This window comes from Pholis gunnellus, assembly GCF_910591455.1.
Source record: "Pholis gunnellus genome assembly, chromosome: 4".
Lineage (NCBI taxonomy): Eukaryota > Metazoa > Chordata > Actinopteri > Perciformes > Pholidae > Pholis > Pholis gunnellus.
The window spans coordinates 17,436,024-17,453,085 of record NC_136530.1 but is presented as its reverse complement, the minus strand read 5'-3'; the positions used below and the strand labels follow the sequence as shown (position 1 = coordinate 17,453,085).

The window sequence follows — 17,062 nt, the reverse complement described above, 5'->3', positions numbered from 1 at the left end:
ATAATTATCATCATGCCACCCAGAGAGGAGTGATGTCATGAAGCTGCCTAGACTCCCCTCTCTTTCTTTGATGTTTCCTTCCTTCAAATGATGGTTCTCCTCTCCTTTTTTTTCCTTTCCTCTTTCCCAGTTCCCTTTTTGCTGTTCTTTCTTCCATGCATACCCCTCCTTCCAAACACCTTCCCTTATAATCTCCTGTCTCTGCGGTGCGTGTATTTACTATCCCTCATTTGTCCACACACATACTTGCACACACAAATAAAAGCATATGCTGTAGCTGTAAACATTAACCCACTGCACACATGTCTTTGTCTATTAATGATATTGTGGCCTTAAACACCCTTTGTACCATCCACAACACAAGTCACCTGGTAGTTCAACTGTAAGATTATAGAAGACGGTCTCTTTAGTACAAACAAAATACAGTGAGTTTGACTCAAGTGGTGATGTGATTTTTTTAATCCTCAAAGTGAAACACAACATATCGGAAACTTCCTCCGTGAGTTATTATCACTGCCATGAGGAAAGCGGCTCCAACTAAATCTTCTTTTGAGCTCTTAAAATTCAAAGTGACAATAAACAGTGACTCATCCTTCCTCCCTCCTCTGCTGGGAGGTGTTGAACTCTGCGCCTGATGGGCTGCTGACTATAATTAGAGCAACGTAGAGCCTGGAGCAGGAATGCTGTATTTGGCCACAGATTGCCACCGTCTAGGATCAACTTCAAGCATTAATCCTGAGCTCATTCACACCCTTTGGCGAAGAGTGGTTTTATATGACAGCCACCCCAGGTCTACCTACGGTAATGGGTTAGATGAGGGTAGACAGAGAATCAAAAATCAGTCTCATCAGATACACAGATAACAAGGTGGAGAACAAAACCCAAAGTAGTAGATTCTGCAGCAATGTTTGAGTAATAAGTTACTTGTGCACATTGAATCTGAAAATGCCACTCTACTGCAGGAAAATGGGCAAGGAAAGTCCAGTTTTTGTTCTGGAGTGGAACCAAACAGAAGCTAGATGGAATGGTGGAAGATGTACTCAGAAGTATAAATACCACAGTGTAGAGAAATACTTTGTCAAAAGTAAAAGTAATTCATTCACAAATTGACATAAGTCAAAGTAAAAAAGTGTAAAATAAACTTAAAATAATGAAAGTAAATGTATCCATTATGCAGAATGGTCTATTTAAGAATAATGTTTATTGTAATATTGGATTATAGTGATTGCTGCAGTAATGTGTACATCACTTTGATGTTGCAGCTGGTAAAGGTGGAGCTACGTTATACACTGCTAGCTTGTGTGTTTTTACCCCCTGTAGAATATTACAGTGAAGTTTAAACATTGTAACAAAGCTGGCATCCGTAACTTCCCACATGAAGTGATGAAGTTAGACGTGTACTGACACTGTTGTTGTTTTTAAAGTAACATTTATTTAATTCCATGTTTATGGATGGTCCTACCAAGAAAACGTCATACAAACGAAATGCAAAGCAGCAGACCAACCACTGATTGGGTGTCATGTGTTCCCTCCCTAGGTTGCCCTGTTCAGGAGAGCAGTCAGGAGTGTAAGAACCCCTTCCAAGTGTTTCAGGGCTGTATGCGTCTCTTAACTGTGGATAACCAACCTGTTGACCTCATCAAGGTGCAACAAAGGCTCCTGGGAAACTACAGCCACTTGCAGATTGATATGTGTGGCATCATCGACAGGTTAGTCTCACCATCTGAATTGTTTTTTTACTGGTGTGTGTGTGTGTGTGTGTGTGTGTGTGTGTGGCCATCATTACCTTTTCTTATGATGGTCCTCTGGTTTGTGTGTTGATTTGGTTTGAAGTGGTTTCCACAGTCAATTTGTGAAAACAGTGATGATAATAAGCACTCAGTTTGTGATTTATTTGCATTTTTCCCCTGGTTTGGCCTGCATGTTTAAAATATCCTATTATAAGTGTGTTGCATAGAGACGGTCTCTCCTTTACCATGCTCAAGTAGATACACAGATGGAAAATTTGTATTTTATTAGTTGCTGTCCTCTTTAAAGTCATTTGAGAACGCAAGTGTATATAGAAGCAGGGAACTGTAGATGTTCTCAAGGGGCTTTTATTGACAACACAAAAAAACACTACAGTCAACAGTGCTGCTTAACAAGACTTGGCAATCTATAACTGAACAATAAACATCTAGAGAAGGGAATAATTTAAAGCACACTATCTGTTAGAAAACTAAACAGTAGATTTTCAGTAGATATATATATATATATATATATTCTTTATGAATTCATTAAGATTGCATTTGCAGGCATATTTGTATCTTTTTTAAATGCGTTAATGTAATATAGATGTATTTATATAAGCTTTGTAATGGGTGTATTTTTCTGTTCAGCAAGTTCTTAACAATTCTCAATGTGTAGATAGATGCGTAGGTAGAAATAAAAATACACATTCATGAAAAAAGCAGTGAGGTGAATGAAAGGTGAATACAAAATATTGTTTTTAGTGAGTGCCACATTACAATTAAGGGGACGCAAACCATCTGACAACCTGCTTACTGCGGGCTTTTGACTCAAGGAAAAGCTCTGGAGGAGTATATTTCTTATCATCCACACTCCTCCTTATGTACTCCTTATGTACGTTTCCAAATCCGAACCATCTCTCTGTGGTGGCTAAAAGATAACACGGAATGAAAAAGATCATGTTGAAAAATCCCTTCCTAAGGCACAAGAGGAATCAGGGATTTAAAAGGGAGCACCAGTAGGCATTTATTTTTCCTAAACTACCATTCTTGGCCACTTAATACACTGGCTTCACCTAACTGCCTTCATGAGCGAAACATTGTACAAACCAGCACCTCTAAAGCTGGTTTGACATGTTACATCTTGTTTGTTTAAAACCAAGTGTAAGGACCACAATTTGTGGTTCTGAAGAAGACTGTGTCAGACTATTTCTTCGGAAACTAGAGTCTTTTAGTAACAGTGAGGTTGCCTGGTCCAAAGTGTTGATCAAGCAAGACAAGTTTTTTTTCAATCAGGTTTATTCCATATGGCCTCGTTCAAAGGCAGGGCAAAAGGTCTGACACGGCGCACTATTTTTTTGTCTCGCTGATGCCATTCATGGTGTTGCACTCGGCTGTAAATACTAAAAGTAACGGAAATTGTGTAGCGAATGGAAAAAAAACAAGACAGCAGTTTATTTTTCGGATTTTACATTTTTCGAAAAGTATAACATTTTTGGACACAGCTCCAAAATCTGACATGTGAAAAGTGTTGGGTGTGTCAGACATTGTTTGAACAAGCACTTTGTTTGAAGTATACTGACACCTTTAGGACACACTTGCTTTGAAATCTCTGAAAATAGTACTCCCTCCTGCCGACCTCTCTCCTCACTGTATGAAGATGTGTTTTGAAGCAAGATCGATGAAGCTGTCAGAAGGCAGTAATTCTGACCTCTTTGCTTCTGTCAGGTTCCTGACAACTCAATAACACACCTTGTCAAAACACACACACAAAAAGAGAAACACAGGTCACCAGGAAGTCCAGTCTTCTTGTTTTCTTTAACGGTCTGTCTGTCAGCCAGTGACTTTATGACTTGTCTATAGCTCACTGTGACCAGAGACTTGCACATACACTCACATCTTTTCCTTCACACTCCTGTGTCGTTCCCAAACTCTCCCGTGTGTGTGTGTGTGTGTGTGTGTGTGTGTGTGTGTGTATGTGTATGTGTGTGTGTGACAGAGAGAGATGTGGCAGCATATCCAGGACCAGGTGCAGAGCAGGCTGAAAGCATAAAATATAAATCTCTTTCCCTCCCTCCTCCCGCCTTACAGATTTGTGTTCGCAGTAGAGTTGCCTACTGCGAACACAAATGGTTCTAGCAAGAAAAGTTAAATTTTTCCAACTTTTACCAAGTGCAGTTGGACTAGGGACGAGGTGGATGTTAAAAAAATCCAACATAATGTGTGCATTCGTGCACAGATATTGCATCTTGTCTGCTCTTACACAGAGGTAAAGTATTTTCTCTGGCCATTCACTCCGGCGCCTGCAGGGTAGAAGAAGTGGCCGGATGGTAAATTGTGTTATTCATTTGAGTTGCTTGGCTTCCAATTATTTTATAGAGGAAATTAGGTGTTAGTTTAATCAAAATGTTGATGACGGTCTTAAAATGAAAGTGAATGTTGAAGAAATGTAATGCTTTAACAAAACAAAACAAAAAATCATCATCCGTTGTGTTTGAATGAACCGCTGTAACAATCAACCTATAAACATCCACTCTGGATGGAAACAAGATAATTAAATACAATTAGAGAACAGGACAGTAACCATAAAACATTCAGGATTGGGCAGAAAGTGGAAGAAATAAATTGATTGGACATACAAACAAAGTTTAGTGATCGCACCTCTTGTTTATCAAAATAACAGTAAGAACGCAGTGTATCCTTTGCTGTTGACTGTCATGATTCTAACCAGCATCATTTGTTTTACTCTGCGGTGTGATCACAGCCTTTCTTTCAGTGTCTTCCCCGCTGTAGTTTCCTGACCTCATTTCCTCAGGTTCACTGTCCCAATACAGTTGATGTCAAGTCACTGCCTCCATCTTGCAGCTGCACACTTAATCCTTCCTTCCTCCAGCCCTCTGTCTCTCCCATTCCACACTGCACCATCCATGCTTCCTAATTCCAGAATGCTCTGACCCTCCCTCCTTTGCCTTATCCTTTCGGACACCTAACTTTGCTTTTTAAGGCAATGCTTGGGGATAGGATTTGAGTTAATATGGTAAATGTTCGTGGGGTGTTGGGATATTTACGAGCGCCACTGTGTTGGAGTTTTCTCAGGGGACAGAGAGGGTTGCCTCTTTGTCTTATGTTTGTGCTTATGCACCCGTAAGTAAGTAAGTAAGTAAGTAAGTAAGTAAGTAAGTAAGTAAGTAAGTAAGTAAGTAAGTAAGTAAGTAAGTAAGTAAGTAAGTAAGTAAGTAAGTAAGTAAGTAAGTAAGTAAGTAAGTAAGTAAGTAAGTAAGTAAGTAAGTAAGTAAGTACCCGGCCTTCTTGAAGTCTCTGGGTGGCATTCTGGAAAGGGTGCCGACTGGGGAGTCTGTAGTTCTGCTGGGGGACTTAAATGCTCATGTGGGTAACGATGGAGAAACCTGGAGGGGGTTATTGGGAGGAACAGCTTGCCTGATCCGAACCCAGGTAGTGTCTTGTGACTTTTGTATTCTTCATGAATTGGCCATAACAAACACCATGTTTGAGCATAGAGTGGTCGATGGCTAATCTTTGGCTTAGAGAACACTCTGCCGTTCTCCATAGTCTGCCGGACAGGTAAACCCAAACATGTTGTGGGGGTGAACTGGGAAGGTCTGGCTAAGGCCCCTGTCTGTGAGGTCTTTACTCCCACCTCTGGAAGAATTTCTTGTGCATCACGGCGTCATCGGTGCCTGTTGGTACCTAAGAAGGAGTCCATTAAGCTGAATAAGGAGGCCTTTCTGGCTCGGCTAGTCCACGGGTCTCTGGAAATAGCAGACAGGTACCGGTTGACCAGAAGAACTGCAGCTGCAGCAGTTGCCAAGGCAAAAAAAAACAGGTGTGGGAGGAGTTTGGGGAGACAATAGTGAAGGACTTTCATTTGGCCTCAAGGAAGTTTTGGCAAACCGAATCAGAAAGGGAAAGCTTGGCTTGGCTCAGGCTGTGCTCAGCGGGGGGGGGGGGGGGAACTGCAGACCCAGATCTGGGGATATTGTCAAGCAGTGGAAAGAGCACTTTGAAGAACTCCTGAACTCAACAAACAACCTCACGGAGGTTGTGGTCGAATTTCTAAACTGTTCTCCCCTCGGGTGCTGTCAGTTGTCATTTCTGATTTCCTCATTCACCTCAAGTCTTCATCATATCCACTCCTGCTCCACATCCCAACATCGGATCAGCAGCAACTCCCTTCATCACCATCCCCACTATCCAGGGGGGAATATTCTTGAACTAACCACGGCATCATTACCCCCTTTTAATATACTGTGTCACGATGAGGTCTATTCGCCAAGGACACTATTCTTCTTTTATGCACCATTTGATCAATTATTGTTCAATCTAAATGAGATACCTCCTTATTGGAATTAGCTTATTAGTACTCAACTAGAGTTAATTAAATTGCACTTGGAACTGTTTTGCTGCTGACTTCTTAATGTTATAGGCCCTCAACAGCAAATTACCTCCCCTCACCTCTAATAGCACCACTTCAACCACAAATACAAAAAAGTTTGATCAGAGGCTGTTGAGAAAAATGTCCTGTCTACATTTTAGGAGCAACTTAGTAGATTGGAAATTAAGGAATAAAACATGGTTCCATGTCTTGAAAAAAAAGTTATCTTTAAAAAAAAAACTAAATATATAATAAAAGGTTTCTTTGTTTCTTTGTAGACAGGGTTGGGTGGGAGTTGAAGAGTTTTTTTCTCTGGCTGATACAATGTTAGTTAACAATAATAACAAAGGTATGTTTTAACTTCAGCTTCCCCTCAGAACATGCACCTGTGCTCCACTTGACAAGGAAATACAAACTTTTGAAGTTTTCATTTAAAAGATTGAAACTTTTTTTGTTTTAAGACTGCTTTTATTCAGGTTCCTCCCACGCACCTTCTCATGAGAACAGACAGGTGTGCTGAATGCCTGTTGTTCCTTTTCATACCAAAATCCTTATTTTTAAGTTTTAACAGACACTGAGGTTCTCTCTATCTCTCTCTCTCTGTATCTGTGCCTCTGTCTGTCTCTCAGGTGCTCCCCCAGTCACTGTGAACATGGCGGTAGATGCACTCAGTCGTGGAGCACCTTCCACTGTAACTGCTCCAACAGCGGCTACAGAGGAGCCACCTGCCACAGCTGTAAGCAACCAGCAACAGGGCATCTGCAGGTCTTTGAAATGCTTGATGCCTAAACTATAACGATGAGAATGGAAGTTATTAAAGTGTTGAAATGTGGTCAATACTTTTTAATTACTTTATTATGTCATCATTATGCTGTAAGGTCATCATCACCATCAAGTTATCATGCATGTGTTGGGTAGTAGAGGCTTATGTTAGTGAAATACAATTTATTTCATGAGATATATTGTTTTTCTTATACAAAACAGTTAAACATATTTCACCCATATTACTATTTAAAAAGACAAAAACGTTTTTTGTGGTTTTGAGATTTTTGTGTCTTGGATAACTGAAAAAGCAAAAGTCAATATTGGAAACTATTGACTTTATGTGCAATGTTTCATATCAAATGTTGGAGAAACTCTAACACATTGTGAAGGACGTCTTCGATTAGTAGAAAATAGGATTAATACAGCACTCCAGTAATGTTCTCATTGCTTCTGCTTTAATAACAGTGAGACCGCATGTCCCCTAACACTTAAATTACTTTCGTGTTTTTTCCCTGCGCCATTGTTTCAGAACTTTAATTAGCCGTGTTCAATCGGGAATAGACTAAACAGATTGTTGGTACTTTATTATACTGAGTAAATTCAATTTTCATTTAATTTGAAAGGCTTAAAAGCTTGGCTTCCTCACACCTGCAGATGGCACACTATATTATTTGATTTGTTAATTTTGCATGTGTTTGCATATTTGTTTGATACATGTATGTAGGTGTGCGCAACTCTAGCCCAGTCCAAAGTGACGAGGCAGAGGTTCAACACCCGCCCCTCAAACTGTATAATTTGGTGACAGACAAAGAACTACTATCTTCTGTTTGAAATCAAACAAACGGAGGATAAAGCAAGTTCCCATATTTGGGAGCATAACTAATGAATAAAGACATGGAAGCAATCACTCATGTTTCTCAAAAAGTCTCAAACGAAAAACCCTTTTTTTTTGCAGAACAGGCTGATTTGATTAAAGGTGAAAACAACAGGTGTTCCTAAACTGGTCAGTTTTGTGATGACAATATTTTTCTCCTAATTTTTAACTGCTGCAGTTTTGCGACTACGCATCTAAACAATGACTAAAGCATCTCTGAACACTTTTGTTGCATTTTCCTTCATCAGATACTGTGTAAATCTCATGAAATATGCTTTTAATATAAAATGAGCTTAAACAAGCTTGTGGATAAGTTTGCTTCAAATATAATATGCTGCTTCTTAACAAAAATAGCCTTATTGATAATACTTAATACAGAAATAAAGTCTCACTTTTTTCCACTGAGAGGCAACTGAAGAAAGAACATTGGCCTTCTGATGAAGATGAAAGCCACAGTTTTAACGCTCTTCTATTTCAAACGGCACACATCAAGGACAGAATCGGAGAAAGAGCTGTTGCTACTTGTTTAGTCATTTTATTTTAGAGGTATATGAGGTTTACAGGCCGTTCATGTTTATGTTCTCAAACACTTACAGATCAACAGTATTGGCAAACAATAGTAATGACACACACACGCACATATACAGAGGAATGAATTCTCGTTTATATGTAAATAGAGACAGTGCTGTAGCTTTCCTCTGCTTAAACATGAACTACTATTTTTCTGTACAAATCTAATATTAAACCTTTCTTTAATTCTGGGGAAACAACCCCGGGTTTCTTTATTGCAAGTTTCTTTGAGATAGTTTTTAAAAGTGTGGGTTGATGCACTTCCCGCGCCTTTTTATATTTAGTCTTGAAAGCAACTATACTATGATGCTTTTTTTGTTATAACCAGTTCTAAATATTGCTGTCAGAACATTTGAACTAGAATGAAAGACTTCTTGTTGGTCTCAGAACAAACCGCAACATTATTTTAACTCCCTAGCGATATGGAAATAGAAAGGAGAGAAGATGGAAAGATGAAAGCAAAAAAAGAAATGAGGAGTGGAAGAAGTCATACAGAGAGAAAGATGAGGGTGAGGATAGAAGCAAGAGGCGGTTATAGAGCAGAAGAGCATGTCAGAAAAGCAGAGTGAGCCCTAAGGCAGACTGTTCTTTCTACATAAATGGATTTCAACATAGAGACTGCCCACAGTATTTTAGGTGAGTCAAATTAGAAATGAAAGAGATTCAGGCTTTGATTACACTGCCAAATTTTGATTGAATCTTTTTACGCTCTGGTGGTATGATCAGCTCAAGGCTGGGCCAGGGCCAAGTTCAGGTTCACTCACTCACTCACAGACACAGCTCACCTCTGTGTTTGATTGTTTTATCCGGGTAGAAACCTCTTGAGCTGTTTCAGGAAACTGTCCGAAGGGTTTCACTGACGTGAGAAAAAGAAAAAACATTTTTTTTCTGCACTATTTTGTTTGTGTGTATTTGTGCGTGGGCAAACCTTATGTAACCAGAGGGCATTATATGAATGTTTTTCATCTGTAACTTTAATTGATTGATGCCTTCTTTTATATTGTCAACCTAAAAGGCATTTACAATGTATTTTAATACAGTTTGGATACAGAACAGGTAGCTTTCCTCAGATTATGTTAGTCATTTGCAGTTTTTATCAAAAGCTATTTTTGATTATTTGCATACTGGTTATGAATGACAATAAACTCAAATATGTGGAAAGCTAAATTATCTTTATTTTTGGCAGATTTTGTTGAGAGGACAATTACAATATATGACATGGTGTTTTATTGTTTTTGGTGATCCAGTAAAAGTATAACAGATTTGGATATTGTCTATCTTGTTATGCACAAATTAAATTATAACTGAATGCACACTTTCTTAACTATTTCAGAGGGACATGACCTCTGATTCGGACATCTTTGACACATAATGTTTGTTCAGGCCAAGCACTGAAGTCCCACTCAGCTGTCACCATACCATTGGCTTATTGGTGACTCATCTGGTCAGCTACCAGCCGACTTGTGCTTTATAACCTCTCAGCTTTCACTATCACTCTGCTGATTCTCTGATGCCAACACTGATTGCTGTTGCAACTCCTTCCACCACTCCAACTTCCCCATATGTCATTGCAGCTCTGGTATAGTTGTCTTCATGGGTAGTTCTCCTTATTCCTGCTTGGATTCTTTGAGAGCTCCCTCAAGTTTCTAACTTTATAACCATTTGCTCTAAATTATCTATTTCTTTATCATAAGTAGCTCTGTCTGAAATGGAGCCAGCAAAGCAGATGGAAGTGTAGTAGTCTTGAACTTTGCTTGTAGGAGTTGATAGGGGCAATGTTTCCTCACAAATCTGATTGCCAGGATATGTATTATTGTTAATATGCTTTTGTTGCTCTTTCTTTCACAGCGAGATATGAAAAGTCATGTGAGGCGTACAAACACAAAGGCAACACATCAGGACATTATCACATAGACGTGGACGGCAGTGGACCAATCAAACCCCAGCTCATCTATTGTAACATGACAGGTAACACACAAAGACACACATCTTCACACATGAACACACACAATATATTAGTATATTTATCTATCTATTTATCTGTCTCTTTTTGTCTGTCCACCAGAGGACATGGCATGGATGGTGATCCAGCACAATAACACAGAACTGACAAGAGTGTATTCGTCCCCTGAGAGAAACCAACATTCAGCCCACTTTGACTACGCTTCTGAAGAGGAGCAGTTAGCAGCCATCATCAGCCAATCGGAGCACTGTGAGCAGGAACTGTCCTACCACTGCAGGAAGTCCCGCATCCTCAACACACCAGGTAAGACTTATGCCCACTGATGTTTTCTGTGTGTCTGAGTTATTGAGATGGGATACTTTGGAGAACCGTGAGATGTGTATGTTTTATTGCCATTGTTTGTGTTGTTTTGTTGTATATCCTGAGTTTGAGTGTGTTAAAGATGGAGGAGGATGGAGTGGTGTTGTTAAAATGGGAATGGCAGGTACAAAGGCAGATTTCTGTATCTGAGGGATCTATATCTGGAACAAGAAAGGGGTGGCCTAAATTGCTGATTTAGTTCATTTAGAGCAGAATTAAAACATCAATTAAATTTAAAATATGCATTTTCTCCTCTTCACTTGATTGTGAGGTTTATCAGCACCACAACTTGATTTCTCAAGTAAATCATCAACTGCTATTGTTTCTGGGTTCTTTGTGTTTTTTAGCGGTCCGGTTCAAAAGAGGTGCATTTTTACTGGTCGTTGTTGGTTTTCTTGCCAGAAGAATCAAAATATTACACCTTTACTCATCTAAAAGGGAAAATAGAAATTGAGTTTCAAACTGCTCTGAAGAAAGATGCCCATCTTGTCATCTGTGAACCATCATTGAGTATCACTACAAAGCATCAGAATACATGTTAGGGAGAGATGTCTTCACAAAGTAGCTGCCCGTGTTCTGTCCAAGGCTGTGCAAGGCTGTAAGAGAGACAAGTGTAGTGGTTTGTGTTGAAATCCTAAATGAATGGGTGTTGTTACTGGTGACAGCCAGATGGAAGACGACAAATAAAGGGGGAAGGGGAAGGGGAAGGAAATTGACAGGAAGATGTTTCTGTGTCCCATTTGATTTGCAAATCAATTTGCAAGAGTGCTGACAGATACATCAACAACATGTGTTGTTATGATACACACAATTCTCACTCATCTATGAACATAGATGAGTGAGAATTCTCAGATGGAAACACTTTTCATTCAAATGTCAGCTACTGTAGGAGTCATTGTCTTACCGCTTTGTGGATTCATGTGAAATTCATCTTTTGCGATAGCTGTGACCATGTCAGTGCAGGTGAGTGTGCACGCATGTGCGTACATGGTCACAGCTATTGCAAATTAGTGCTTGTTCTGTGTGTGTGTGTGTGTGTGTGTGTGTGTGTGTCTATCTTTATCAGCCCAGTTGCTAGGAAAACAATGTTTGCACCGACATTTCTGCCAGCCGCAGCATGCATTAAATGCCACATTTTTTGTATTCGGTCAGAGCAAGTGACGTAGTACAGGAAGCGATGTTGCCGACTGAGGATTTGTAGTTATGGTGTGTGTGTGTGTGTGTGTGTTTGTGTTTCAGAGGGTGCTCCATTCACCTGGTGGGTGGGAGGTCCAGATCCAGGTGAGATCCAGACGTACTGGGGCGGGGCTCTGCCGGGCAGCCGGCAGTGTGCCTGTGGTCTGCAGGACAACTGTCTGGATTCAAACCACTACTGCAACTGTGACGCTGACTACGACCAATGGTACTGTACCTTATTGTGTGAGTTAGAAAAAGTTAGGACGTTTTGTGATGCAAGACGAATTTTCACGTGAAGGGACAAAAAAAGGTTTTATCTTATCTTGATGAAACCAATCTTCAGAATCTGACCTTTTGATTTTCAATATAAAGTAAGCAATAATGCATGATCAGCTGTCTTACAGAACACCCAATGCATAGAACATATTGGGTTTTGTCACAATAACATGAGGCAATGTGCACTTTACCGAGATGTTTCCTATATTGCGACACTTTGGAGTGCACTATTGCTCAAAAGGAAAATAATGGAGGCTATGTTGTCAAAGTTGTATTCCTTTTTTCCAGTTTAGCCCATGTTTCAGTTAGTTTCACCAATGAGTGAACTGGTAATGTAGAGTGAGGTGTGGATTCTATGGTTACCTGCACTTAAACATACATTGACAGTGATTATTGAGAGCTTATTGATGAGCCATGCTAGCGTTATGGCAATTGAGATGACAATGTCTGTTGTTCGGTCGGTGTAGCAATTTGGTCCATACTCAACTATTTGATGGATTGCCATTAAATATTGGTTGTGACATTAATGACATTTTGTACATACATCCATTTACCCAGAGGATGAATCTTACTGACTTTAGTGTTATCCAAAAATATTGGGTCAATACTTTGATACTCTGATACTTTGGTTTATGACCAAATACCTGCAATACTAATGACATCCCCATCAGCCCCTGTACTTTGTGATACCAAATGTTAGCATGCTAATATGCTAAATTAAGATGGTAACCATAGTTAACAGTATAATTGCTTAACATCAGCATGTTAGTATTATCATTGTGAGCATGTTAGAATGCTGATGTAACCATTTAGCTTAAAGCAACACTGTGTCTAAGTATAGCTGGTAAACTGGTAGAACTGCAATTTGTACAACAGTAAATGATTACAAATGTTATTATAACTGAAATGTAATGTTACCAAGACAATGATTGCTATTTAATGTTTATTTTAAAGACCGGTATAAAACAACGTAAGATGGTCTTTGAAAGGAAACCTTTTACTCAGAGTCAATATTCAGTGGAATCTGTCCTACTATTCCAATTAAGTCATTGATTAACAATTCAGTGTTTACCCACATCGCATCCTGCCATACTGGACAGAAAAGAGCCATGAGACATCCAGGATAAATCCCATGATATTTCAGTATCCCTCCATGTTTTATCCAATCCTGTATTTAAATCCTTTTATCCATGCTGTAAGCAATTCTGTATTTAGGTCACCTTCCCCAATCCTGGAACCAATTTTGCAGTTAGACTCATTTTCCCATATTGAAACCAATCTTGCAACTGTCTGCATAGCCAAAGGTCCTTCTCTCTATTATCTCACTGCCTAAATCTGTGCGACTTCTACTTTATTCTTATAGACTTTATTTGCCGTCAATCTCTCATCACATTCGCTGGCGCTGTGTGGGCCCACAGTCCTATATTTAATTTGTTGACAACGTTCTCTCAGCGGCAAAGCAAAATGTGAAACACCACAGAGCAGAGAGAGTGAATGGTGGCGATGAATGTACAGATAAACCACTCAGCCTACGTTCATTGGGGAAACGGTTCCACCAAACGTCTGCCGAGACATGTTGTGTCAGCTGAAATGCTGGTCTTCATTTGATTGTCTCCTTGTGAACCTCAATGAACAAATGAAGACAGTCGAGAGCTCAAGTGTTACAGTCTGTCCCACTCTCTCTAAAACGGTTTGATTTGAGTCCAGGTGGGCACATGTTGTACATTGTAATTCTAATTGTAACAACTACTTCCTTGGCAGTGCACACTTACACAGAAATGACAGCTATTTTTAAACACACTTACACAGAAATGACAGCTATTTTTTTCCAACTAAGCCAAATTCTGTTAAAGCGGAAGATGTACTTTTAGCAGGGCAGAAGTGTGTTACTATGCTTAATTGATTGAATAGGCTATGCTTAAAATGCCCCCTCCTTTTTGTCTTTTTTATCTTCCTCCGCTTCCTTTTCATCCCTCTTATCCTACAGGGCTGATGACTCGGGTCTACTCACCCATAAGGGGAGCCTCCCTGTCAGGTCTTTGGTGCTGGGTGACGTTCAGCGGGCAGGGTCAGAGGCTGCCTACAGGGTGGGACCCCTGCGTTGCCATGGAGACAGTAAGTCCATTTCAGTTGCTGGTTATTGTTGAACAAGATGTTGGTGCCAATGTTAACACTGACAGTAGTGGTTTTATGGTATTTGAAATTATTCAATTAATTGGTTTTATTCAGCTGTAGAGCCCATTCTTACTCACAACTTGTCAAATATGGCAGCTTGTTCAGTGGCCGTACCCGTCAAACTATGGCGCCCTATGCTGCCGTAGTTATGGTTGGAGTAAAGGAGGAAGTCATGTTACATATTAAGAGCGATAAAGTCTGTGTATGGAGGAGGTCGGACTACACAACATGGAGCGTCTTGGTTTGAAGCATTGGGCCACTGACCAAGCTGCCGTATTTGGAATTATCACTCTTGTCTGTCAGAAGCAACGGTGGTTATGATGACAGGGTAGATGGTTGTTTTGTTGCCTCCACCTTACCAAGTTGTTTCCTATAAAAATGGAAGTTTAATTTAAGAAGCGGAAATTGATACATGCAAAACTGACAGGTCCAAAACTGATGCTAAAAAGGTACCTAGAGTGTTTGAAGCTTAGAGCTACCGACTAAGCTGTCTCATTTGATGATTTGGAGGTGAGCACATGTTACATTACAGTCATTTAGCAGACGCTTTGATCCAAAGCGACTTACAATTCAGATTCTATCACATTGCAACATGCAATTAGCAGAGCCAGAGACGGGGATCGAACCGCCAATCCTCCGATTGAACGACGGCCCTGCTCTCAACTTAGTCACAGTCGCCCATTGAGCTCTTGTGTGAACTGAACTACAGGAATAACTGTATCCAATCTTCCCCCTGCCATTTCATTTCTTAATGGAAAATTGGTTAATAAGCCAATTACACAAGCTAATTAGCAGACCAGCAACTAAAATATGACTTGCTTTGTACTCTTTAATAACAACCTCTAGTGAAAAGCTATTTAATAAAACTAATCTAAGTGATTAATTTTACGTTGTTTTAATTGCCCCTAATTTCAGTCTTCAGTTTAATGAGTAAATTAATTAATAAATAAGCACCAGGCGAGATAAATCAACATAAATGAGATAGCGTTGCTGGAGTTATGACTTTGTTGTCAGCTAATTTGCTGAACAGTTGGTGCATTTGTTTACTACACGATTTTCATTATACAGCCACCATAATGAGATTTCTTTTAATAGGCTGTGTTCCAGACTGATGTCAACTTTTGGAAAAAATAAATAAATAAATGTACCCCCCATTTTAGGAAACAAAAGATTAAGCATATGAAGCATTTAAGCATTTTGTTTGACACTTTCAGAGAACTTCTGGAACGCTGCGTTTTTTGACAAGGAGACATCTTACCTTCACTTTCCCACCTTCCATGGAGAGCTGAATGCAGACATTGCTTTCCTGTTTAAGACAAAGTCCTCCTCTGGGGTCTTCTTGGAAAATCTTGGCATCAAGGACTTCATCCGGATCGAACTCAGCTGTAAGTGTAATCTAAACAATGTTCTGCGTCATTATCGGTTTTCTTCTAAATACCTGGTAGTGGGAGACAACCAACAATGGCATGATGATGTTAAAGTCCCTCTGTTTTTATGTTCATCAGCTGAAAGGGGAAAGATTCTCTGTGCTCACCTTAAATCTTAGTTTAAGGTGAGCACATACACGCATGATTTTGTGACATCCCATTGTGGAAGCAGGAGACAATGTGTGGCATTTGTGTCGGTTGAACTTTTGAAATGAAAAAAAAAGCATATTCATGGATTAGATTCTTCATTTTGGGAAAGTGAGTAGATGTAATTTGAAGATTGAAGATCGAATCCTTGGATAGATTACCTGGATGGCTCAACATTATGTTGATTTTGACACAGGAGAGCGCTGTTTATTTCCTGTTTTCTACTGAAAGTCAGAGTTGGTTTCTTTTTAACCATGACAATGCAACACAAACCATAATGTTTCCCTTCCCTTAACGAAGTAAACAAAGTACTTATTTTCACCAAAATCATGATCTGTACCTAAACCTTTACAAGCCTTAACAATAGAAAAAGAACAGAAATTGGTTTTAAGTTTTCAAAGGCACTTTTAAAAGATGTCCTGCTGATAGTTGCGTCAGATCAGAAAAGGCTCAGAATGTTTTTTATAGCGTCATCATAAATGATTCTGCTGCAGAGGAAGGGATGCTTTTATGTTAGTTTATGTTTTATGTTTGTTTTGTGAAATCCAGTGTGACAAGTGTTCTGTGGGAATTACACACACGACACAAGACAAATGGTAACCCTCCTCCTTGGGGAACCCCTGGCGTTGTTACAGTGACACGCATCTCTTATCTCACTGCAGCTCTATTACTGTTATCAATATTATTATTATGACAGCCGGTGTTCCTTCAGACTCTGACTCGTTATTAGAGCTGGGCCAGAGAGCAGCCTCTCAACGAAGTCTCTGAGTTTTTCTATCTACTGGTTCCACAGTCCCACAGTGGTACAGCTTTACCTCCACTGTCAGTATCATTCATGAGGGATGATGATGTTGTGTTCAGGCACAGATCTCACCTCTCTGATAACTTAACCCCTAAATGTGGAGTGTAGGCATGCTGGCAGTGTTATGATGGGTGAACGGACTCCATGTGGCCTTCATCCTGTTTATTATAGGTTAAGTTGTTAACCTAATAGAGCTGTTGAGATTAATGACTGAAGCATGCTAACCGACATTAGGTTTGGTGTTTCAGTCCCACTGTGATGGCACATACTTACAACCTGCTTTAATAAGAAAGTGCACTGCATTGGATTTGTGTCCACTCGATGACATATGGTACATTCTCATGTCTTAAAATTGCTTTCTGCTAAAGAAGTTGAATGTTATCTTTTTATGTGATGTATCAGCAAAG

At 39.7% G+C, this 17,062-nt stretch overlaps 1 protein-coding gene across 1 annotated transcript in view; it reads left to right on the top strand.

Annotated features, from left to right (window-relative positions):
• Positions 1–17,062, top strand: part of LOC306694966 (contactin-associated protein-like 4) — a gene marked incomplete at its 5' end in the record, with an annotated part of 76,849 nt that overhangs the window by 39,333 nt on the left and 20,454 nt on the right. Inside the window, 7 exons of the mRNA XM_079158040.1 lie at positions 1,538–1,709; positions 6,750–6,856; positions 10,178–10,297; positions 10,395–10,595; positions 11,892–12,054; positions 14,092–14,219; positions 15,494–15,664. Coding sequence (XP_079014166.1) covers positions 1,538–1,709; positions 6,750–6,856; positions 10,178–10,297; positions 10,395–10,595; positions 11,892–12,054; positions 14,092–14,219; positions 15,494–15,664 — 1,062 coding nt within the window. The remainder of the gene's footprint in view (positions 1–1,537; positions 1,710–6,749; positions 6,857–10,177; positions 10,298–10,394; positions 10,596–11,891; positions 12,055–14,091; positions 14,220–15,493; positions 15,665–17,062) is intronic.